The sequence below is a fragment of the Sipha flava genome, unplaced genomic scaffold (genome assembly GCF_003268045.1).
Source record: "Sipha flava isolate LNK unplaced genomic scaffold, YSA_version1 203_pilon_pilon, whole genome shotgun sequence".
Classification (NCBI taxonomy): Eukaryota; Metazoa; Arthropoda; class Insecta; order Hemiptera; family Aphididae; genus Sipha; species Sipha flava.
In genome coordinates, this window is record NW_020272799.1 from 165,421 (window position 1) to 192,633 (window position 27,213).

The 27,213-nt window shown below is 30.5% G+C and overlaps 1 protein-coding gene and 1 pseudogene across 1 annotated transcript; one reads left to right on the forward strand and one right to left on the reverse strand.

Moving 5' to 3' along the window:
- The first annotated feature begins 1,284 nt into the window (after positions 1-1,284).
- On the forward strand, positions 1,285-17,463 carry LOC112682450 (protein dimmed-like). Its single transcript, XM_025553058.1, has 5 exons — positions 1,285-1,636; positions 10,756-10,946; positions 11,418-11,656; positions 16,746-16,882; positions 17,140-17,463. The coding sequence occupies exons 2-5, from the start codon at positions 10,769-10,771 to the stop codon at positions 17,258-17,260; spliced, it is 675 nt and encodes a 224-aa protein (XP_025408843.1). The 5' UTR covers positions 1,285-1,636; positions 10,756-10,768; the 3' UTR covers positions 17,261-17,463.
- A 2,987-nt stretch (positions 17,464-20,450) lies between these two features.
- LOC112682430 lies at positions 20,451-23,465 on the reverse strand (annotated as a pseudogene).
- Between the last annotated feature and the right edge of the window lie 3,748 nt (positions 23,466-27,213).

Sequence of the window (27,213 nt, forward strand, 5' to 3'; positions counted from 1 at the left end):
CATAACGTTACTAATTGAACAGTATACTTATTGTAGAGTGTTGTACGTTTTAAGCATAAATTAATGGTTTATTATTATTTTTTTATATTTTTATTTCAATAATCAACGAATAATTAATTATTTTCCAATAAATATTACAGTTTTAAAAACTATTATTTCACAGGTCATATTATATCTCTGTACATTGCGCACGTTAAAATGTGTCAAAATGTAGAATATTGAATACAGAATGCTATACTGTGGTATACGCACATAATGTTATTTTGGAATATTAGTGGGATATTAAAATAAAACATTGTGTAAGTTATCTACTTTCTTGGGACATATAAGCCGTTTCATAGGCATGACAATTACGCAATAAATGCTTCATTATAATATTGTCAAAAATATCGCCGAAATATTCCATTCGTATAGGATAAATTTGTTACAATAACAATATTTTTCTATTATAAATATCGATAAATCGGTAACTTTTTAACGTAACAATGTACTCAGCTGCTTTGATTTATTTTCCGATTTACAACTAGAATTAAAAAATATAATAACGATTATTATAATTGAACTAACAATTCTTGTAACCAACTAATCCTACATCGTATTTAAGTGTACCTATTATTTGTATTTTTAAATATTTATAATTCTATGCTGTTTTCTGGGTAATCGTACTGCAGAAAACAACTGTACTCATCACTCCTTTGAGGTGTTAATAACTTGAAAAAAAAAATAATAATAATAATGATAAGCGCATATTTCGACGATACCAAAACCGTTTCGAAGTCACTACGGGACAGCCGTGGTGGACTGACTCCTACTATATGCGTTTATAATATCGTGAGTGCAACACACACACACACACACACACACACACACATACACACATGTATACAATATCACATTATTATAATACATTACGAAGATAATGCGGTGATAGTGTAGGAACAGGTATGTTTTTAACAATGTAAGAATATGTGGCGGCAGAAAGAAAGTGTTCAACGAGCGTTACTATTATTTTTACTGTTGTTGCGAGCGCTGCAGCCGTCGGGCACACGGTAGTCGCCCGCCGGTTCATTTAATTCCTCCTCCTTCTCTCCCACCCCCCCCAAAAACATCAGATTTCTACTCCTCGTCCTCCTACCGGGCTCCGTCTCCTCGTACACCCCTCCGCCACCTACACGACCCACAACACAACGACGACGAAACGCCAAAAAAAAATAATAGGGAAAAAAAAAAAAAAAAAGAAAAACAAATAGAAGAAAAAAAGAAAACAACGATAAATAAAAATTCAGCTCGTCGTCATATACGCGCGCGTTTCCGTGCACGCGAGTGGTGCAGTTTCGCCTTCGTCCATACCGCGCGCGCGCGCGTTTTACCCGTACTTTAAAACGTGTTCACCGACAAATGACACGATCGTTTACCGTACGAACATCTGATTCCGTCAATCATACCGTATTCGTGCGTTCGTTTTCGCATTGAATTCGATATTGTGGCCGCTGCTGTCGCTGTGCCCAGGTCCCATCACGCGTGCATGGATCGCAAGAATCGCGCAGACATCCGCCTCCGCCGCGTCCGAAGTTTTAATAGAACGCTATAAACGTAAGCAGAACAAGCCCGAAGCGGACACGTCAAGACGACTCAGGTACGCGGGTTGCAAATCCCCGTAGTTATTGTTGTATTAACGTTATCAAATCGCGGCCCGGCGTCATGGGCCCAAACATTGGGGGTGCTGAAATTTGTTGAAAATAAAATAAAACGGTACTCAACTGTAATTACTATAGATTATATAGATCTGAAAGAAAAATAACAAAAGTACTATATTTGAACTCAGGGGTGCTAAAAACCCTATTGCGTCCCCCTAGGTTAGGTTAGTGTTCTGCGATCTTGACAGCCGCGTGTGCGAGCGCGGGGGTAGTTTTAAAACATTATCGCGTCGATCGGTGGCAAGTGATTAACGCCATGCCGCTTGGTGATTTACGGGGTAACGGGGTAGGTTAGACGGACGGCGCGTCATGAGTGCGTGGGCAGCACACACGTATTCTAACGTGTGTTGAACACAAATTCAAATGAAGCTCTCTAAGGTCGCTGACCGGTTTGCGCGTTCCTCGTATACACGCACGCGTGCCTGTGTGTGAGCGTATAGATTTTACGGGCAAACGTGAGTTGCGCTCGACGAAGGGACAACATTGTAAATTGCACCCGATAAATTCCAAGCATACATTGGCAAGTTGGGAGCCCGGCAGATGTATTGTTTTTATGATGGCCATTTAGCATTGCTCAGAGGACACCACGAGTAGGCGATTATCGCTATTTCCCAAAAGATTGTTTTCTTTTTCTTTTCAATAATACGGTCGGGTACATTTTAAGTGTATCGAGTCGTTCAAAATATTTCCTGTTAGGTTATACAGTAAAATATAGCTAGAAATTGACTTAGATATGTGTATTGTTCGAGATCTTGTTTTTATATCACAGTCGAGTAGATAAAACATAATATGCTTACGAAAATAACCAGGCATACCTTGACTAAGCTATTTATCATAATTTTATATTCGAATTAACAGTACTCATAATACATTGAGTGTTTCTAGGGATATAAAAAAAAAAAATCGAGTAGTCAAATTTTTTGGGTAATCGAAGTTTGAGTTATCACTACCCGACTGCACTATGAGCGCAATTTTCCGTATCCATTTTAGAATCCGATAAATACAGGGCGCGATATGCTGTACCTACTACTTGCTCAATGTGGGCACGATTTTATGTATACGTCTGTGTGTATTAATGTGTATTGTAATAATAATATCGCGCGCGCCACTCGTTTTCCCCGAAAGGATTTACGAGCTGACCGACAAGAATTATGGTCGCCGGACGGAGGGGTGCACCTAAAAATGTCAAACCGCAGAAGCACGACGACGCGTGAAATGTTGTAATAATAAACGCAGTTATATCCGCGTTGTGCATAATACATATGCACGTATATTTTATATAAATTTGTATTAAATTTATACTGCGTCACATTTATACCGCACCCGTAAATCATCTGCGTCAGCCACTGTATAATATCGTATTTTAAAATTACAATATGCACACGGACCGCTAAGCAAAACGTGACGTTTTCCTTTTTTTTTTTCCATCCATCATTAAAATATTAAATTTTATAATATATTCACTGCTGGTAATCCGCCCGATACGGACTTTGACGGAAGTGCGGTGTTTTTTAAGGTATATTCTTACTGATCCACGTCGTGTCGTGTCCTAACTCGACAAGCTCTGCAGAATAAATTTTAAAAATTTAAAAAGCAACAAGTTGTGAGTGTTTCGGTTGAGTTTACGATAAACGGTTGGTGACCAACCGGATACGACATGTTCGGATCAGCGTAAACTTCACTCGTCTCGGAACCCGGAGAGAAGATCGTCAAACCGCTTATTGCACGTATTTTTCCCGGACATTAGTGTACTTATTTAAATATAATGTACATATTACATTTTGGATCTGTTTTATACACTGAATTGATTCGAAAAAAAAAAAATAAAAAAATGAAACATGCCTTCAAGAAGTAAAAAAAAAAAAAAACCGCCCAACATTTGTATTCGTTTCTGACTATTTTTCTTTTTTTCTTTTCTGACTTTCTGACTTTTCCGTTCATTATTATTTAAACTTAAATCCCACATTACTAGGCGTAAAGATAACTGTATTATAACTATAAAGTTTGTTCACGCTAAAAGGTACCACTAAATATTTCAGTTGGATGACTTTGTATTTCTAAACCAGGTTTTCGGGATATGAAAGGGAGTACCAAAGTACACAATTTCAAATAAATTACTTACTAATAACTTACTTTTTTTTTAAATGGCAATACCATATTTTTTTTATATATTCGGGTAGAGTATTTTTTTTAAACAATTTTTGTATATAAAGTTTTTTTATAACTACAAAATTGGAAAAGTTATAGTATGTTGAAATTTAAATTTACGAGATTTAATCTGTTTTTGACGAAATTTAAATTAAATTCAACTAATCGTTACTTGAAAATCGAAATAATATCTCCGATATTGTTTAACATAGGATCAAAGAAATATTCCGTTTTAGACACACATCCGAACGGCTAATCCAGTCGAATGTCTATATTATTGTAAATTGTGATAGAATCAAAGAAATAAAGTTCACAAGACGACTGATTATTATATTGCATTGTCCAGGGGCACAGAACTCGTCTTGGACAGATTTCACTGTACGGGCAACAATAATCTTTAATTATTGCGCGGAACGCCTGTAAAACATATTGTGTTTCGGAACATTTATAGCTAATTTAGACTTTACACATGTTTTCGTTTTCTTTTCGAGACAATCGTCTGAGTTTGGTTACTTAACGTTCGCCGCGACGTCACGCCGCCGTTCGGTATACTATTGCAATACTAAACACGCCATTGACGGACTCTACTCGTTAATGGCGACGTGAAATAAGCGACCTACGGTCACTAAAAGCTCATCGGATAAAATCAAACGATAAATAATTGGTTTAGTAATATTATTCACCAAATATTTTGAATAATTTCGTAATAGAAAATCTATATTCATCTAAGTATAAAATTCAAACACCGTCCACTCACTGATAGGTGTACAACCATATCTACCGATTCATTTGAAATGTCGAGGGACTGTTGTTTGTTTTTCCTGTGTACACACCTAGAGTTTTTCGGTCTAAATTTTTTTTATTCGCATCGTTTCGATCTCTCAGACGAAGCCTGATAAGCTAGTACTATGTAACGCATAATGAATAAATAAATAAATGTTAAGAACATAAATAATTCGTAAGGATTGATTTATTTCGGTAAGTGTTGTTATGCCGCTCATATTGTATAGTATCGATGCATTCGGTCCGACACCGCGTATTCAAATGCGTATTATATTATTGTGTCCATACACTCGTTCCCGACGATCACGAAAATATGTTTTTAATGTAATGTGTTGTTTGCAGTGATCATAGAACGGCGTATACTGCTATGCCTACGTTACATATGTCATAACATTTCTGTACGATAAATACGATTGTACTGTTGTTTACACGCCGACGGTGTGTTACTACGTCGGCCAGTGCCGTGTGTTTAGTAATCAATCACGCGGGTGATTTTGTTTTGAAGTGTTCCCTTGATAGTTGTAGTTAGCCGGTCTTTATTTGTCGTTTTGCAACCTTCTGCCGTAAATCACTTTCTATAATTATTTGTTATTATTATTTATACGTTAACAAACACATACGTACGATCTTTTAAATATTATCGTTATAGGTTTCATTTTTTCGCGCGTTGCGCCGGGTCAAAGCAAGGTCGTGCAAGCTCGTGTGATGCCCATATGGTTTTATCGAAACAACGGTACACGTGTCGAACACACAGCATACCTATAATAATATCGAACAAACGAAATACAACGCAACAGATAAACGCGTCGCGTGTAAATCATTATTACTACCATGTACTCGGATTGGTTAGGCGCTTAAATACTTTTTATTTCCGATCAGTTTTCTAAGTGCAAACTATTGGATTGCAATATTTTTAGATAATAATGACAAAAACGATTGTCCGTGCGTGGAAATAAATCAAATCTACTATCACTAAACGTTAGTTCAAGATGTAGGATGAGAACTGAGCATAACACTAACTTTAAAATTAGCGACCACTATAACCTTTTTTGTATTCTAAAAAAAGTTAGTATTTTAAATTTCAATAATATGACATGTGTGTACACGTATTACATATATAAATAAACAATTATAAAACGACAAACATCAATAAGTCCGTTCAAAACAACAAGTGTTTATTAACTGTTGATAACAAAATACTCGAATGTAGTGTGTATGTTTTGAAATTTAATTAAAACCGAAGATTGTTATGTACGGCAAAAAGCTTTGACAGTAAGTATTATAGTCGAAAAATCGTCTCAAGTTTTAAAAGACAATATTTTACACAGACATATAAATTTATGTAGTTCAAAAATGATTACTGTCAAACAATCGCTCTTCTAGTTTTTCAATTTAAAACTAAAATGCCCATGTTAGTAGTAGGTTTTTTTTTAAGAAACTGATTTTTCAACCGAAAAAATATCCATATTTATTTTGATGTTGGCGTCCAGTGTAAAATCTTGATCGTACTCACGAGTATCGAAATATTTCTGTAAATCATAAATCGATGGTATTAGATACCAATAATTAATCATTCACCAGCCAAAGTTGGCATTTTTAATTTTTCTTTTCTTCTGGAGGATGTACAATTTTATTTTTTAGAGAGCCGTTTAACGAGTACGTAATTTTCTTGTTGAAATTAAATTAAATTCTCGTTCAGAATATCTAAAACCATGGGTTATAACCGTTACAAACGATACAATGTATTTTAACAGGTATTCATCGTAATCTATTTTATCCATTGTCTGCCATTCGTCAATACCAGTGATTCTCAAACTTTTTTTTTCTGCGGTGCTTTTTTTTTTACTCAATTTAGCCACGGTGCCCTGCTGTGAACAACATGAAAGACAGGACAAAAAAAATACTCATTGATAGTTAATTTTATTAATTCTATTAAAATTTAACTTAATTATGAATTAATGAATTTTTAAACTTAAAAATTAAATAAATAAAAATTATTGTTATCATTATTTTAACTATTATTAAAAATATTGTAAGGTTAAAATGAGAATGTCCGAATATACAATAGAAAATATTTCATTATTTGCTATAAAGTTTTTACGAAAACAATTAGGGGAAAAAAATCTAAACATTTTAAACTATTTGTTATGAACCGTAAACCACGGTGCCCTTAGAAAGTGCTCGTGGTGCCCCTTAGCCACCGTGGTGCACAGTTTGGGAACCACTGGTCTACACGTTAATGTGATTAATATATAATATAGTATATAATACTTATAGTACTTTTAATTAGATTTTAGAAAGCAACGCATATTTTGCCAAATTTATCGGGAAAATTAAAAATTAAAACTTTCGATTTCTGCCATCGAAATGTGCGTTGCAATTGGCGTTATTGTTTTACTTTTTTATTTTTCCTATTCATTAGTCATTACCACTTATTGGTAAGCAATTTTGTAACAAGTTCAGTTGTTGAGAAACGCGTTTTCAACGGTACGTGAACATTAGTGTTTATACAGGAAAAAAACTCAATTTACTGTCGGTCTTTGATTTTAGGTTAGTCGATTACACGTCTTCGAATGGATACTAAAGGGAAAGCGTTCAAAATCGGTCGAATCGTTTCCCGGCCGTTTCTAAATCGTAAATATCGAACGTTCTATTCCGCGAAAAAAAAAAAACAATGAAAAAACACATTTCCGCAATAAGCGTTTTTTCACTCGATATTTTTCTCGTTTCGTGCATTTATTGCAAATCGTTTTTACTCGGCGCGACGCGCGTTTCAACAGTACCAATACGATATGTCGATGTAGCGTCAATCGCGGTGACATTTTCTGCGCGATTCACACCAGGGAGTTCGGCCGGCACTCGGTACGTCGTATCGTACACCGATCACGACGTACGCGGCAAAGTTTTTCGAAACGCGAAGACCATAACGAATCGTTTGCATACGAGCAGTTGTTTGACCCCTTAAAAAGTAACTCTTATCTGCGTGCATGTGTTTGTACAAACGTAGATACATATAGAGTGACTGCCGTACGGTTATAATCGGGGCGAGCGGAACTCTTAAACTTCCACCGAGTTACATTTGCATACAAAACAACCGTCGGTGGTTTGCGCGTTGATACCGAATTTTAATATTTCAATTTCAGGTTAATGAACACGTTGATAGCGCATACCGTGTTGGAGGCACTTACCCGCCGATACGTGCGCACGGTGTAACCAAAAACGCTTTATAATTGCACGTATATGCGCATATTGCCGGGTCGTGCGAACGGAAGTGTTTGATGATTACTTACGGTTTCAAATAATTCGATTTTACGTCAAATACTGAAACTTTCATGTTCTTTCGGCCATAAAAATTTTAATCGTCGTCTCTCAATATCAACTTTTTTTCGGATAATATATAGGTACCGTTGTAATATTACGACGTATTATATATACTTGACTATACATTAACAAATATTTAAATTGGATTGTAAGAATAACGATATAGATAACGATTATAGTTACACCGCATTGATTATGGCAAATAATTATTAACGTATATTATGAGGTTAACGGTCATATCATTATTATCTACTCGAGTCAGATGAATTCGAAATGTACGACGATAAACACTCTCAAGCAAGGCTCAGATTAAGCATCTCTACTGGGCCATAAGGCTGAAATTTTATATAGGCCCTTTTGACAAAACATGCTTTGCAAAGCCGCTCGCTACGCTCGCAGACAAATAAATTGCTTTTTAACTATTCTACAAACTGTCAGTTGCATTATAAAATTAAAAATTAATAGGTATATAAAATATATGTCTATAAAACTACTAATTTTAGTATGATAAAAATGTGTATCGGCTTAAAACTGTTTGGGCCTCTTTTACTTGGGTACTCGAGAAGGCCCCGGGGCTGCCATTCCGGCTAGACCCCCCTTTAATCCGGCCTTGCTCTTAAGCGTATATCACGAACGGTACATCGGGTTAATTTATTTTTATTTTTATTCGTATAAAATATTTCATATCGAATCATTTAAGATGCATTGTTCACGGTGTCCCTTCTGATTTTATTCACAAACGAAGAAAAAATTTTCGACTTCTATAAGAATGCTGTAATACTGCTGTACTACGTGAATGGTTTGTAATCTAGAAATAAATAGTAAATATTATCGTGGTCTTATTTAATTCATTAAATACGTTTGACGTATACACTCATTTTTAACGTATTTTATTTTTACAGTCGATATAGATTTCAAAAACGCATTTGTAAAATATTAATTGGTATAATATTGTAATGCAACACATAAACATATACAATACACTAAAAAAATAAATATTTGCACACGAATAAAAAAAATATTAAAAATGACGTGAACGCAAATCATCTCGAACATGAAATCTCCAACGAAATATAATAATCATATAAATTCATACTTTTCACATAGAAATCAATACAATATTTCATCGATAAAAGTCGGATTCACATGTTCCAGTGGTTCACTGTGAATACTTGATTATACAATAATAAAAATATGAATGGTAATAGTTGATATTTCGTCCTTGATTCATTCAATATAATACAAGGAAATGCAATAAAAAATATGTTATAATTGAACTACAGATTATAGATAGTTTATGTAAGTACCTAAAAATTAAGTTTTATGGTTTTAAACGTTTTTATCAATCGTTTAAATAGTTTAAAAAAAAGAAAAAATTAATATATTTAATAATCTGTTGCATTCGCACATTTGTATTTTAGATGTTTTAACCGTATAATTATTCAAATAGCGATTTTGATAATAATTATTATTAGCTATAATCAACCAGTAATCATAATTAGTTGTATAAAAATTATTATACTAAATATCCAATAAAAATGCTAACAAAAAAAAAAAAAAAAATCCAATAAATATGAATAAATATTTATTTTCTATTTTTAGATTTACATGATATACTTAGAAGACTTTTCGATCCTATCCTTCTTACCTTGTTCAAATTATGTTTTGAATATTTTATGGTGTAGGTATAGTTTTTCTCTATTTATAGAAATTAATGGTTTTTAATAAATTATAATCAAAAAAGTATACTTAACATTTTATTACGAAGGTTACGCTGTAATAGATAACCACAGTCTTTATAATTAATATTATGCTCCGATACCTATGATGTGCAAGATGTAATTTAGTACCTATTACATATTTGAGTCATAAAATCTAAATACTAAGACAATACAACGTAAAAAAATATTATATTTTATTACATCGTGCTATTTATATCGAAAACAAGTAATACCTATCTTTAAACTGTAATTTATCTTGAATAATATAGGTACCGGATTATAGTTTATCTGTTATTTTAAGTGATATTATAAGTAAGTCACCAAATCAAGTCTTACATATAGGAATGTGAGTTCAAATTCGAGCTTCGTCAAGGAACTGATAAAAGCTGAAAGATCAGTTAGACATTTCACTGTGACATAATTTCGTAATTGTATTTCAGTTAAAAACAAAATTAAAAATATTAAAAATGAATTAAATGAAACCAATTGTTTGATATACTACGTTCATAATACGTTCTCTTGTGCAAACGACAATCATCGGAAGATATGATCGACAACCGTCGCAACGGGTTAACTATGTTGTGATTTGTGTAATTTTCCAACACAAAAATAATATTACAACAATCGTAATAGTCACTTAAAGCGTTGTTCAATGATTAAGATCAGAAGGAGATCACGAACTCGGCGAGGGTTTAACCGATTAATCGGTTTAACCGATTAACTGTGGTTTTCAACACAATTATTTTTTTTTACATCCATTTACTCAAACTTTGGCTTCACCGAACACGTGCTGCTAAGTAGTACGTGCTAATAGTACGTGTTCTAAGTAAATTCTTCAGTAGGTCCAATTGGTTAACATTTGAACCGGGAACCGAATGGTGATCGCCAACAATAATGTTCGACCGATACTTTTGTTGACGTTTTTCTATAGCAGCCGTTGAAAATAAAAAAACTATTTTCTGCGGGACGCTTTTAATAGGAATAAATATTCAGTTAATGAAATGGTCGCATGCTACGTGCTCGTAGATGATACGCATATAATTCATAATACGCGTTATCGTACATTATACAACGCTGTGTTTCAGGTATTCGACTTCTATGCTAAGTACCAGAGATCTCTGTTCAGAAGAAGACATGTTGGACGGACTACAACTTCGCGGCCGATCTTTCGACGTCTCCACTACTGACCATTCGAGATCGCCCAGCACAGAGGACGGTTCGTTTTACCTACCGGACAACAATAATGCGTCCGAAGACGACGACGATAACGTTAAAAGTATGTCACTGTGTTATTACGGACGCACGGTATGAATACGCTTTTTCGCGTTTAAATAATTATATTGAACGAACGTCTATATCAATGGTAAGCTACGCTGTTCAGAGCTCCTGAGTAAGATAAGTAGTAATTTCTTCGTACCACCATACCCGACAAACGTACTTGAATACAACCTCCATAGCATAGCTTTTATATGCATGTACACAATTTTTCTGATTCATAACTTAAATAAAAAAAAAAATTCAAAAAAATTATATGAAGTAATTGATTTGATCCATGCTATGAAATCCTATCGTAATAAATACAACTTGATGCATAACTTACTTGGGGTCTTCAAAGATTTAGATAAATAAATGTTTTTCCGTAGCACTAATTGATCCGACTTGAACACGTACGTGCTCTAATAGCGTTGATTGGTGTTTACGGTAGTTGATAAGTGGGTGTTTTTGTAAACATTTGGGTTTGTCGCAGGTGATTCCGAAAGTTCGGACGAGAAATCGCGAAGACCTCTGGCAGGAAAGCGAAAACGGCAGACGAGCGTGGACGAGGACGACGGCACGACAGTCACGTCCAACACGAGGAGATGTCGCAGGAGCATCCGGCAAAGGCGGTCGGTGGAATCGCTGTCGGCCAAGGACCGGAACATGCGAAGACTGGAGAGCAACGAACGCGAAAGGTTGCGCATGCACTCCTTAAACGACGCTTTTGAGGTACGCGATAAGTAAAAGATAACATTTTTACGTAGGTACGCGCATGATAACCGTCTGAAACCGTCGGACAAAATTTGAACACGAAAAATACGAAAACGAACGGGCTTGTAACGCGATCACATGCGCGCGTTGTGCGTACGACGTGGGTACAGAGAAATTATCGTATCATAATGATATTTTTCGAAACGTAGGCCTATTGTCACGGGTCATAACTAATGAGGTGTGATTGTAATGATGCGCTCGAGTGGGATAATAAACAAAAAAAAAAGCGTGCGAAATTATAAAAAAATCAGTTATATCCTCGTTGTGCTTTCTTGTTTATTTTTTTTATTTTATTTTTATTTTTCGTTAAACATCGCAGTCGACTGACCTATATGAGCTTTCAACCGTTAACCTAGAAACGTACTGAACAATAAAGTATAAGCCTATGAAACCCGCACTTTAGTTATATACCGAGTACACTATCTAGTCATGTAGCTCTATAAGTTATCTAAGTACTATACAACACAACTTTCGTGATCGAAAACAGTTGAAACAATGACTGAATTGATCGGCGTTTGTGTAAAACGTATAATTAGCTAAATTAGGTATTGTGTATGATGTTGGAGTAGACGTTTTTCTCTCTTCGAATTCCAGGCAATAGAGATGTGTTTTCGTATAATAGAAATATCATTTATTTGGATTTAACGAGTTATAAAATCACAGGGCACAAGAAACCAGCAAAGCAAATATTGAATAGTAACGAAACATATGTAAATCATTAAATATCAGTTTCAAGTAGGTAGTGTATTTACAAACACTGTTTGGCTATAGGTAACTATCGCATTAACGCAAAACATATGATATTCTTATTTGTAAAATATTGTTTTCTAAATTAAAACCAGTCGCCTGTTATCTAGCAATAATATTTTTGAAATCTCAACACATTATTTTTACGTTCTATCATTTATAGGATATGTAGTGCAATATTATTCTCCACCTTAATCCTTAAACTAAACATCACCATAATAATGTATAATTTTATCGAGTAAACACAGAAAACCACATAATATCCAAATAATTAGTCAAATGATTGTTTAAACCTTGAGAATCTGTATATATATGTAACTCGTGGAACAAATTTTATTCGTTTGCACATTTCACGTTTACTTGTTTTACATTATACGCAGTAATGTTACGATACTATATTTTAATATATAACGCGTTACGAAGACCGGGTAATGACTTAGCATCGATAATTTAAAGCTAAGAATCATGGAGAGTAATATTGTAATTGCGAGTGAAAGAGAGGCTTCACTATCAATAAATAGTATTGTAACACGTTTAACGGAAAAGTGGTTTGAAATCAGTATTTCCCTAGAGATTTACATAGAGATAGCTACAATACGGGTACCTTAGAAAAAATAGTATGCGCAGGTATTATAACCGAAGATGGTGTTATATAGGCCCAAAGAAACTTTAAAAGTGGTCACGTAGAAAATATGAATATATTAAATATTCGTACTACGGTAGCATAAAGTTCGACAGTTTTGAAAATGTTTTCCTTTAATTGGTTATCAAACTTTTGTAATTAAATGTGCGTAATCACGTGTAATCGTTCGGTGTACATGCCGTGTCACATTATATCATGCGCGTGTTCAAAAAGTGTTTGAAATAATTGAACCGAGTGAATTGGGTCATTGCCTTCGAATTCAATTTGTTTCAATACAGTAATTTCGGATTCTTGCGACTTAGTTTGATTTAATTTCAAATCCACCCGGAGGGTTTCGAATCGTTCATTCAACAATATTAATATTATTTTCTACGAAGTGAAATTGAAGTATTTCGATAGTATCATTAATTTATCGTCAAATATACGTATTGCATAAACTTATAAAAAAATAACAGCTTTTTAAATATACACACATAATAACACAAGTATATTAAATAAATATTATTTTAAATAAAATATTTGGTCAGGAAGGCTTTTAAGGCAGTGGTTCCCAACCTTTTTATATTCGGGTTCTACTTACACATTTCGAAATTTTTTTACGTATCATTTGATCTAATAACTTTTTTTTTTTTGTTTTTAGTTATTATCAAATTAAATACATAAACGTTTTTTTACAAAATTAGTAAATTATTATAAATTATATAGGTATTAATATTATCATATATTACATGAATCTATTTATTATTAAAATATTAAAATGTAAGCATTTAATACATATAAAAATAACATTAAATTAAATAGTTATTATTTTTATTGCTATTTATTAATTCGTTTAATTACGATTATGAATGAGAATCCTTTAATGTAAATTTGAAAAAAAATGAAGTAACTTAATGTGACGATTGATGTTATTTGCATGAAAGAAGACGTCAATATCGGACTCCATATTGGTAACTTTAAGTCTCTTAAGTTGTCCTTTATGTTCAATTGATTTCTATATTTATTTAACTTATATAATAAGTCAAAAAAATTTTTTCCACACGGTTATGTTAATATAAGACGTTAAAATTTGAAGGGCTTGTGTGGATAACGTTGAGCATTCTTTTTTTACTTTAAGCGAAAAATGTAACATATTTTTAGTTTTGATACCTTTTCTTCGTATAGAATCAAATAATATTTCTTAGAATTAAAAGAACGTGTTTTATGGAAAAAAAACATTTTTCAATACGAAATATTTTATTTATATTTATTTTTATGTAATAAATTTATTTTTATTTATTCAAACGTACGGGTTTTCGGATATTGCACAATAGTATTAATCATAAAGACTTTGATTACGTGATTAAATGAAACATTCATCAATAGTATTTGAACAATTATAACCAGCTCAGATTTGGATTAAATACGTTATGAGAAGATGAACCTTCAATATGATTTTCTTCAATAAATCCTTTTGATGAAATCAAAACATATAATAAATACCTATAAAAAAAATTAAAGAAAAAAATAAATAAATAAACCAAACTTGGTGTATTTTTAACAATATTTTCAACCACAGAATATATCTAGTGATTGAAAATAATAATTTAAAAATATAGAAATGAGCCAACAGAAAATAATCTTTTCGTAGAGCAGATTAAACTTAATTTGTACGCAATTCATTTGAATTATTAAATAATAATTATAAAAATATATTAAAATTTGTTAATATTATATTTTTACACATTAATATTATATTATTATGTCACCTTGTGTAATTGCGTAATAATAAACCGCAGTATATGCGATTTATTTTGTTTAACGAGTCAATAACATACACAATATCTGTGACCTTATATCGTGTCCTATAATCACAATGAACAGTTTATGATGCATTAACAGCTGTCAACTAGTAAGTTTATTATCAACTGTTAAGGAAGTTTATATACTTACTTTTGATAGTAAGTTTTTATTTTTATGATAATAATAATAATAATAGTTTTGTGTCGTAATAAATAATGACATTTAGTATTTCATAAAGTTAATGTTTATTATGTAAAACACTACTTAAATGTATGAAACGATATTTGATTGCCTATTTCAATATTACAAGGATCCAACAAAGTATTTCGCGTAGCAAGAGGTCATTTTCACTCAGTGTTACAAAACTGATTGTAGAATAAAGAACCGTAAGACATTTAATTTTTTTAATTTATCAAAAATCAAAAATACCTATTTAATTAGTATAGCATATAAATATATTTAGATTGTTTTTTCTTCTCTAAACTATTTAGGGTCGGTTACTTTTATCGTAAACCTCCACTCGTCCAGATTTTCTACATTCCTTACGAACACACTAACAGCCCTCATATCATTCTCTCAATTGTATCCAACCATATCTTTTTTGGTCTTCCTCTTCTTCTCTTCTCTTCGACGTTCATCTTTACCTTGGCAATACGTTGGAAGTTTAGGATAAATAGTGATAAATAGGATATATTAGTATCATATGTTCACTATACGTTATGCAAGACCGAAAACATTCAAGTATTATTGAATCAAATAACAATTCCCCAAAAAGATTCAGAAAATACCTTGGAATGGACCTTGACTCTCATTTAAACTGGAAACATCATGTGTGGCAAAATTAATTGCAAATTGAAAAAAAAATACAAAAGCTCTACTGATTAGTAGGACTCCACTTCAAGTTAACTATAGAAGATAAACGTCTACTATACGTAGCCATTATAAAACCAATCTCGACCTATGGCATTCAACTATGGGGTTATGTTAGTAACTATAACGTTGATACAATAAAACGATGTCAAAACATCACTCTTCGGACTATCACTGCAGCCTACCGGTTTGAATGAAACGATGCACATCACCGAGATCACCATGTCAATACGATGGCCATCTATTTACTGGACAACTCCAGGGGCATTATACGTCTTAAGCGTCTGAAATTGTATGACTTAGTTTAAAAATGTAAATAAAGGTAGGAGCCACTTCATTGGAAGTGCAACTCCATCAATGTGTACTGTATATATTAATGTATAGTATACAAGTATATACAGTTGTTAAACATATTTATTAAGACTTTTGGGTCGATTAAATAATAATATAATATAAAGCCCCAGGGCATTTTAATAAAAAAAATTGATGAACGAAAAATGGGTATTCTAGCTATTCTTGCCACAACATGCTTCGTTCCAGCCTCTTTGAGTAATAAAAATAAAAACCGGTATTAAAGACCATTATTGATTTTGAAATATTGAATTCATAAGCATAAAACATAGACAATATTCGTTCATTTTGAGAGTACGGATTTATTCGATTTAATTTATACTTGAACTTGTGCAACGAAAAATATTTTATTTATTAACTTATTATACATACGAATTAAACGTTTGATAAAAAATTGCATGTTAAATTTTAACACGCATTAGCTGGGTGTTGTTCGACATGCATAACAATATTTTCAGCTATAAAAGCAATAAATCATGTTTTTATGCAGACGTAGAACTTGTTAACTATGATTAAAGTGCCTAATTAATATTTTAAAATAAAATGTTAATCAATGATTATTACTGTTGAAAAGGCTTATTACAGTTTTTGTTTTATTTGTATTGAGATGTCCATATGTTTATAATAATATGAAGATTTTTAATTACGTTATAGAAATTACGCGAAGTGGTTCCGCATGTGAAAATGGGACGTAAACTGTCCAAGTTGGAGACATTGACATTGGCGAAGAACTACATAATGGCATTGACAAATGTTATATGTGAGATGAGAGGAGAACAAAAACCATTTACGTAAGGCAATTAATCATTAGAATCGTATTGTAACATTATGCATAATATTTTTCCTAATCTATTATGGTGCCCAAGTATTATGGGAATTATTGAAAACAATACAATTGTTCAATAGTGTTCTTTTATTATCATTATGCTTTATTACTGCAGTTTACTTATCGTTCGGTCGATAGCCGATAAAATAATAGTTCCGCCCTTGTAATACATTTAGTTATTCGGCCACCGTTTAATCCATATTCACATATGGTACTTTCTAGTTTTGATGATCCTGAACATGGCGAGAACGATTATGCATCGAGCAACGACGGTGGATTCGAGTCGGGCAATAGTGGAAAAATTCCGTCGAATCTGGAACAAGAGTTACTATCTTCGGATTAAAATACATGACACTTTTTACACTTTGTACATTTCCTATTTTTTTTTCTTTTATTTTGTTAATAGTATTGCGTTGTACAAGCTAAACCGTTGCGTATCAGTTAATTTACCACTAAAACACTGTTTTTGCGTTTTGACGTTTACCAAATATCTATTTTTGTTTTTATAATGTTATATTATTGTATTACTATTGTTAACTATAATATTATTATTATTATCATAAAGTAAGGTTTATTTTGCAATTGTTAAGTATTATAGTAATTATTATTTTTTTAAAGTTACGAATAATACATTTATAGACTTTTATCAATCCTATTAATCATAAAATGTACGAACCATTGAAGCACTCATCAATATAATATAAATATTATTTTAAACAATAAATACTGATTTTTAAAATTTATTACATAACTATGTTCTGAAGTTAAATAAGTTTCTAGTACAAAATAAATTATAACCGATAATCAGACAGTTATCAATTCAGTTATCTAACTTCTTGAACGCCCACATATTTCAAGGCTCCATCGATTTTTACAAAAATTCTTTAAATCCATACTAAAATATTTCTAGTAAAATTGAAAAAAAATTCTCGCCACCCCATTTCTATCTTTCATTACGTTAACTGAATGGGTGAGATAATATTAAAATGTTATATTGATTTTTATTTTTAGAATTTAATTCCTCATAATTTATGCTTTCTCAATATAAAAATAATGCAATATATTGGAACAATTTTTTCATGACTGAAAGTTATTAAATGCAATTTAAGGGTGGTTTATAATGTAATAAAGCGTGTATTCAATTGTTCTTAACGTAGTTTAGAATTTTTTTTCTTATTGATTGGTAAATTGTATCTATGGTAATATCTTATTGGAAATTATACGATTTTTTCACAATTTGCTTACTATTTGTTTAATGATTATAGAATTTTCATATAAATATTGCAAAGTGGACAGGCTACATCAAATTGTCAAAAATGATTTGCCAATAATTTTCTAACTGATAGAATAATAATTTACTCCAAAAAAATTTATAAAATTGATGGATTAGTTATCTGGTCTTAACATAAATTTTATAAGAGATCAGTGTTATGAGGGGGGGGACTTTAATGAGAGGGTACTGCAGTGGTGCTCAAAATAAGATAAAAAAAAGAAAATTATTTTAGTATTTTAACAACCATTTATAATTGTATCTATATAAAAACATATTAAAAAATATATGTTGTATTTAAAAATGTAAAAGAATTAACTGTCGAACTATCAAAAAATGTAGTTGAGAAAACATTAAAATCACTAAGTGATATTCATTGGAACTGGAGAATAGAAGCCATACGTTCTGTTCTTAAAATTTTAAGATCGTTTATATGATTCTTTCTGAAATTAATACACACGAAACTTTGAATTTATTGTTGTCTCAATGTTTTTAATGAAGTTTTAGGCTTAATTGTTGGAATAAATTTATTTTTATAATCACTAAAAATAATTATGCTATTGTTAAGACTATGGTTAAATGCACAATAATTTTGAAAAAAAAAAAAAGATTAATGAGTCTGTTTAAAATAATAGGTTAGTGATTTAAAATTTAAAAATCTTTTGATTATAACAAAATTAAGTATACTTTTCAAAACTTCCAAGAAGTTCTATAATTTCAAAATTTATAATAAACTAGAAGAAGGGAATCAACTACCAGATTATTAGTGTTGAAGAATATTTAAAAATTAGTTATATACACTACTTTTATAATTATAGGTTAAAGATATTGCAAAAAGTTTCTCTGAAAATTTTCTTGAAATCCTACAGATATTGTGTAAGGTACGTGAATAAGGTAAGGAATAAGATGAATAATGTGTAAGGTATGCGAAGAAAATTCACCAAGACAAGCTATTAATTATTATAAAATGATTGATATAAATGCTTGTGTACAACGTATAGCTTCTATGAATCTGAGTTAAAAATAGAACTCTTAATTTTAAAAAAAATGTTTCAGACCGGTATTAGTAACAGTGTAAAAGATGCATTGATAACTAGGATCAATATAATTCAAAATAATTTAAATAAAAACAATAATATTATTATTGAAATACATAAATAATTTGAAAAGTACAAGAAAATAAACGAAAATATCACTTTGAAAATTATAGCAAAATTTGAAAAAATATTTCGATTTGTTCCTACCAACACAGATAAAAAAGGTTTCTTTTAACTAATAAAATATACCTACGTCTTACAGTGTATCAAACAAGATAGATTGTTTTTCTTTTTTTAATGCGATTTTCTAATTCTTTCTATTCGATATAACATTGTGGGTAAAGAAATGCATTTTCATGAAGCAATTAATTAGGGCTTAGGTGTTTCCAATTAAAGTAACCGTTTGGAGTATCAGTGAATGCAGAAGCTCTGCTTTTTAAAAAGAGAACACATAGAAAAATTGTGGCAGTTGAACAATTAAATAAATAACAATTAACAAATAAACCATAATGGTTACTATAAACCATACTTTTCCTTCGACGGGAAGATTATTGTACAATAATTTTGAGCTAAAATGCCTACTATCGACAGAATCGTCCCTACTCTTTGCGGGGCTTATAGCAAATATTTTTTGTTGGGGAAAAATAATAATTTATACCTCCACACTCTCAATCTACCGATGCCATTGTTATTCTTACATTATAGATTTATAGAAGACAAAATTCTCAGTATAGATTTTTCGAAAAATTACTATTGGTATGAAATCAATTATTTTTGCTGGAAAACAAAACGGGAATTGGGATTTTATTTAAATTTTGAAGGTTGGCATTAGCTTTTTTTTTTTTTGTTCTTATCAAGTTCGCTGGGCTATCTTGTCGTATGCGCTTTACCGGCAACATTGCGACTGCAGTATGCGCTCAGTTACAGGTACTAGGCTACAATTATATTTAGATTTTAGACTATATATTCTCGTAATAAGTAGGATGATGTAACAGTGGTTTTAATGAAGAGCAAACATTTGTATGAATAAGTAATATATTATATAAGTATTACAAATTATTATATACAATTAACGTGTTAGTCGTCGTCGTCGTCTCGTTATTTGTTTCGAATAATAATATAATCAACGCGTTCGTCATTGTTTCGCTAAAAAATAATAATAAATAATTAAAAATTAAAAATTAAAAATAAAAAATATAAAAAAATTAAAATTAAATAAACAAATATTAAAATACTTGTGCCATGTCCCTCAGAAATGCGTTAAATGTGTCACTTTTATTCAAACCTCACCACCGTGTTTCAATAAGATACCTGTAATTGTTATTATATTATTATATACCTAGGTTTCATTATTATATTATAATATTTAATATTATACCTTGGAAGCAAATCTGGAGTTGTACCACACATATTTTTCACAATTTTTAGCCTCAGAGGCCGCCATAAACTTTCGATCCTTTGTGTATTTGCCTTCGATAGTGGATCTACGAAATTTTCGCTGTGGTTTACAACGTAGTGATTGTATCCCTGGTCCGAAAGTTCATTATACCCTGACTAGCCATCGGAATGTATTGTAGACCCAACAATAACCTCTCTTTGTATAATTTCATACAAAGTTTTTTTATCCCTTTTTTGGACAACAAAATATCTTCCTTCGTTATTGTCACACAAGCCGAATACCTATGATCCATCAAGTCGTCTTCCATAATTTCTTGCTCCGTATTCTAGAGGATTAACATTTTTCGAATCAGAGTCGTTGTCGACGTTTAGATTTTCAGCTGATAAATCTGCAAGTCGAAATCGACCTTTATTATTTTTCCTCGTCCCTCTTAAATAGCAATCATCAACTTGGATCACTATTCCGAGTCCTCCAAATTTAGTATGACTTTGAAACATTCTGACAGGTACATCACGACATAAGTTCATCCAGTCTTACACTGTACTTATGATCTGATGTACCGGTTAAAGTGATAATTGTAGACTGTTTTATATTTTAACACCAATAATAGACAAGTTCAAGTTGTGCACCGATGCTCAATCCGCTATTGTTACGGCCGTTTTTGTCAATGTACGTCCAAAAACTATTGTCCTTTCTAAATATATAAGTAATTAATATTATATCTGAAATATTAAATGGCGTTTCTTACCTTATACTTTGAGTAGTTTGACACCCTTTCCTTTTACACCTCAACAATTTCCTTTCTTTCCCGCGTTCTTTTTTTATGTAATACTTCATTTCACTATCACATTTATTATACAATATATTTTCTACATTTACTAAAAGATTTTTCGTAATTAAAAAATTAGTAACTGATTCTTCGTTTTAAATAATTTTGTAAAATTCTTTTGCAATCATTTTGAACGTCACGTGATAATATTAACTCGTGTATGGAGTGTGAACTCAAGTATTATCACCGGACGACTAAATATACGATCAAAAATTATATGATGCAGAAAGAAAGAGTACTAAACTTTATTACCAGGATAATAAAGATATAAATTGCATAGTAGAGCGCATACAACAAGATAGCCGTTCGCAGTTATCTATTGTTATCCAAATCAGAAAAACTGTACCCGTTCCTTCAAAATTAAGACTTTTATTATCTTATTGAATTGACGGCGGATGGACCAGACTGATTTTTTTTTTTTTTTGTAGACAAGGGGAACGGTTTTAATTAAATCACCGGACCGGTTTAGACTAGACTTTACAGAGCTTTATAAACAGTCAGGTACGCCCAATGATAGTGCCAGTTTGGTTGTGAAATCTAACACGTCGGAAGGCAACGCAGACATAAACACAGTTACAATAGTGTAAAGAGCCACAAAATCAATGGTGACTTGTCGAGGTTTTGAAAAATCATATATCTCCCTAAATGGTAATTTTCCAGAGTTTCTGGTGCACACGCGCAACTAAAAATACCAAAATTAATAAATGGCTTATTCACCTGCTCTCAACGTAACACGCAAGAACAGGCCCCTTTGAATATTATGTCAGAAACCGTTGACAATAATGATAAACCTGTAAACCACATAACCCACGGGGTAGACAAATTCGAATACGATCTCAAAAGATTTATCCAATTACCACCTGAGAACGATACGATACAGCATTTTGACACTCTAGTATCCAAATTCATCAATTTTCTATTTAAGGCTCATAGCAAAATTCTGAACCCCGTACATCCAGCAGTAACATATTACAGAAAGAGGGAAAAAAACTAACTACAAATAAATACTGAGGATATGAGAATACCACAAATCCACAAAGATCATCAAAACGAAAATAAAAGCAAACTGTGATTAATCTAAATATGATTTGGTACAATGACAAATACGCAGTTCAACGACAGAAAGTAGCATGCCATGTTCTAAATTCCACTAAAACTGTCAAAATGTAACATGATATCAATACGGTGAAGTACTATTTCAGTCAATTATACGAAACCCTGAATCACAGGATATTAGTGCAAACACTTACATCAACAATACCGACTTCAACGTATTCCAGGAGTTAAAACGACATTTATTGTATCTATTTAGGTACTAATATTTTTTAAATAATTACATACTTGATACATAATATTATTTTTCTAATCAACCTTCCTAAAAATGTTAAGGTCTTAGACCCATAAAATAACTATTCAACATACAGTAGGTATTAAAAACAAATATTTATTTTAAATAACAACCAACAAAATAAAATCTACCAAAATCATAAAATGTTTGGTTTCTTCATTCCCAAATCAACCCTTCTCTAAAATATACCACTGAATCCTTTGCGGTTGAATTAAGCGCGAGGCCCTATGCGGCCGTACTTCTTGCACACTTATTGCATCGGCTCTGCGTATGAGCAAAGTAATTCTAATGAACAGCCGCATGCAAAACAATTGTATTTATTATCACCTGAACATTAAATAAATTATACAATTATGACCAAAAAAGGTAGACACCATTTCTGACTGTAGGAATAATTATTAATAACTATTCGAGGTGTAAATAGGTCGTTTACAATAATATCTTCAATCGAAATTTCAAAATATTTTTAATGCTACTATAAATCTATTGACGTAATTAAAATAAATCAGTTTTATTTTTAATCATCTATTTTGCACATCTAGCACAACGCTTGTTATTGTGTACCAATGCTTGATGTTTCTGCAGTAAAATGATACATCAAAATTACCACTATTAACTGTCCTATTTGAATATATATTTTAGAACCATGTTACACCAACTTTCATGGTTAAAAGTAAATTTTTTTTAGTAATTATATAATATAATAATAATATATATTATATTATACTATAATTATTTTATTGTTTGTTTTTATACGTTTTATACATTAAGATATAATTTTACGAATGTAAAAATTACATGTTAAAAAAACGCCACATCAACATAAATGTGGGCACGTTTTTAACATAGAGCCACATGTAACATGATATAGAATCGCAAGAAGGTAGTTAGAGAAAAGAAAATGCTAAAAAAAAATCAGCTCCTTCAATTTTTGATTTTGTCCAATTAAATCGCTAAAAATCAAATTAATCAAAATCCTTTCTTATTGTACATCTAGACTGTAATATATTCACACCCTAAAAATTCAGTGTTGTGCATTATCTTAATAATTATGAATAAGATAATTTTTTTGTGACAAGTGAAACGAGGAATAAATTATATTCGATAATACCGTATGTACGTTTTAAAATTTGAAATATACATTATTCTATGGATACAGCAAAAGGTATAACATATGTCATTATTTTTACGGACAACCTAATTTCAAATAACATTCAATTTTATAATGATATACCTTTTTTTGTTTAATCTATGATAATGGACGATACCTGATACGATAAATATAATTTATATAATTTAAATTTTAAATTTTTAATTATTGTGTGTTGATTAATTTTTTGTTCATTATTTTGTATTTGGGTTTATAAGCTGATTATTAATGAATAATATAAAATGAAAAAAAATAAAAATACTTTATTTATACTATTATGCAATATTTATGTTTAAAAAATTATAGTCGTGTTTATAAAAATAAAATTAGGTGTAAGTAATCGTATTTATTTAGTGTCTAAATTAACTAAATAAAGAAGATTATTTTAAACCAAATAAATTATAATTAATAATAAATTTTTTAATTTATAGAAAAATAACCATTTTACAAATGTAACTTTTTAATTATAATATTTTTTAAAATGATCTGTTTGTTATCTAGATAAATGTAGTTATATTTTATTTATAATATTATCCAGATAAAAATTTATGTAGTCATCTATTATCTTATCTAAATGAATTTTAAATAAATTACACATTATCTCATCTAGATAATTTTTTGGTTATCTATGTACATCACTGTGAACATTTCAAGTTCCTGGTTATCATAATTTAGGCTGTGGAAGGATTGTGAATCAGTCAGTCAGGAGGACTTCTTGCTTATTAATTATAAATATTTTTTCATTGATTTTTTGTTATCATTATTAGACGAAACTAATTTAATAAATAAATGTTAAATAATATAAATTAAATCAATTAGATGGGTACAAAATAAAGTGTAGACATAGTATAAACAATGGTACTCTACATATTTTTTAATATTAAAATTTTTTAACTTACTTGGTGGATCAAAGAACAAATCATAATTAATCATAGGAACACCACTTAATAAAATTATATTAATGGGGATATAGGATATAACATTTTACTTCTTTGGTTGCTGATGGTATGTTAGAACGGAAATTATTAATAGAATATTTAGGGTAAAGCTCGTAGCTATGAAATTACTAATCAATTAAATATTTAAATAATGTTTACCCATAGAATGATAAAGTCATTATGCAACCGTCCTTGTGGGAATAACAGAAAATTAATTTACTATAATTTATAATAATAATTTTTTATTTAATATTAATATTGATAATTATTTTTTTTATCTTCGTCGTACAATAATCATAAAATGTTAAGTAAATAATCTTTTTGTACTGTCATTTTTTTTTTCTTGTCTAATCTATTGTATTCTCCTTACGAATATAATATATAATAATATCACTGTACTTATTTCAATTATTTAAACTATTATTAAGTAACGCAAATTGTACACACCATCGATCTTCATACGCTAATTTCATTTTGTAATTTTTGTAATTTTAATTTTTTTTTTAACCATGTTCTGTAATTTATATGTAATTATATTATTCGAACTCCTGGGCCCCTACACGAGTTTTCTCAGTGGGGCCCAATATTTCATATGTATATGAAAAATTTAATTAAATAATCGGTATTAATTACTTTGTCTGTAACAAGGTTAGATCTCCCCGCCTATTAATTGTATATTTCGTTGTCCATTACCCGAAAAACGATAATTGTCGTAATTATGTATGGTTATTCTTAGTGAAACTCACTAATATAGAATATATATGAATATCTGCGCTGAATAATAGCTAAATTTGTTCAATACTCATTAGCAAAGTTCGTAACTTGAAGCATTAGCATGTTTATTGAGAAAGTGCATATTAAAATTCTAGTTCGATACAAATTCAATCCATAGTACGCAGATTTCAAACATTTTTATTGCATAATTATGCATATTCCGTTATTTTTTGTAGAAATTTACATATTTTGGGTTTAAGGACTTTGATATGAATAGTTCATAGATTTATCGAAATAATTTTTTTCTATACAAATTTAAAGTTCAACAAAAAGTATTAGACGTATAACAACTGAAATTCTACATTTTATATAATTTAAAGTAATTAATCGATGTCTATTTTATTATTCCTTTCAATGCACTTAACAATGATATTATAATCTCTATTGCACTGAGAAATCGTAATAGTGATCGCCGACGAGTTAATTTTTATCAAAATTTACTAAGGAATCATTATTGTACCATAATATTAAGTGGTCATTATCAATATTTATATATTTATACTCAAGATAATTAAAGTATGATGAATATTGTATAGCTTGTATAACAGGAATACACAAGTGTGCAGTGTTTACCTATTATTTTTTTAATTTAATTTATATTATTTTTCCCATGTGTTCAATATATGTAAATTGTATTGTATATATATACATATAAAAAAAAAATGATTTGTGCTTTTTACATATATAGTTGAAAACATCTACTTACTATACAAACAATATGTATCTATATTTACAATTTATCTTATAATGAATATTTTACAAGGTGATCTGAAATATTGATCATTATATATCAATTATACTTCATTTGTCCAAAAGCTCAATAATTTCATCTTTTAGATGGTCAGCTGTATGTGATTTTATAATTTCTTCAATGTTACATTACACAATATCCAATATATATCAAACTAGTGACCAGTGTATGTATTATAAGAATCTATAGCAAGTGAACTCCATCCATCTGTAATTAAGACAATACCACTAATATTTAAAAAAAAAATGTTGGTATCATTTTATTTTATTTTCATACAGTTTTCTATGCGATTACATATTGTTTTTCGACATGGTATATTATAATTCGGCTCATAATATTTTCAAGTACTTTATTTTTTACAATATAAAAAGGCAACAAGTCACTTATAATAATTTCACAAATGGTGCTTGTTGTAATATTTTTTCGTTCTTAAGTCTATCTAGCGGTCTATCATTAGTGACTTTTGTGTATAAGTTCGTTTTAAACGTTTTTGTGATTGAACACTTAGTGATGATTATGTATACGTCAAAGATGTATGAGCAGTATACGTTGAAGGATTTCGATCACTATGATCGGTAGATGTTGAAGTCGTTGTAAGATTGAATAAAGTCAAATTCTGTTCACCATCGACATCATCATGAACACTACAAAGTATTGAGTAAAAAATAATTAAAAAAAATAAAAACACTTATCATAGTAAAACTAATACATTCCTAATTTCATTCACTATGAATCTAAAAATACATGCTGTTAAATACAAAACTGAGTCCAAGAAATAACTTATATAAGAACCTGTTCAT

Coding starts and splice junctions, on each gene's coding strand:
- LOC112682450 (XM_025553058.1), top strand. CDS start 10,769: ATGCTAAGTACCAGAGATCTCTGTTCAGAAGAAGACATGTTGGACGGA. Junction 10,947..11,417: donor CGACGACGATAACGTTAAAA/GTATGTCACTGT, acceptor GGTTTGTCGCAG/GTGATTCCGAAAGTTCGGAC. Junction 11,657..16,745: donor CCTTAAACGACGCTTTTGAG/GTACGCGATAAG, acceptor ATTACGTTATAG/AAATTACGCGAAGTGGTTCC.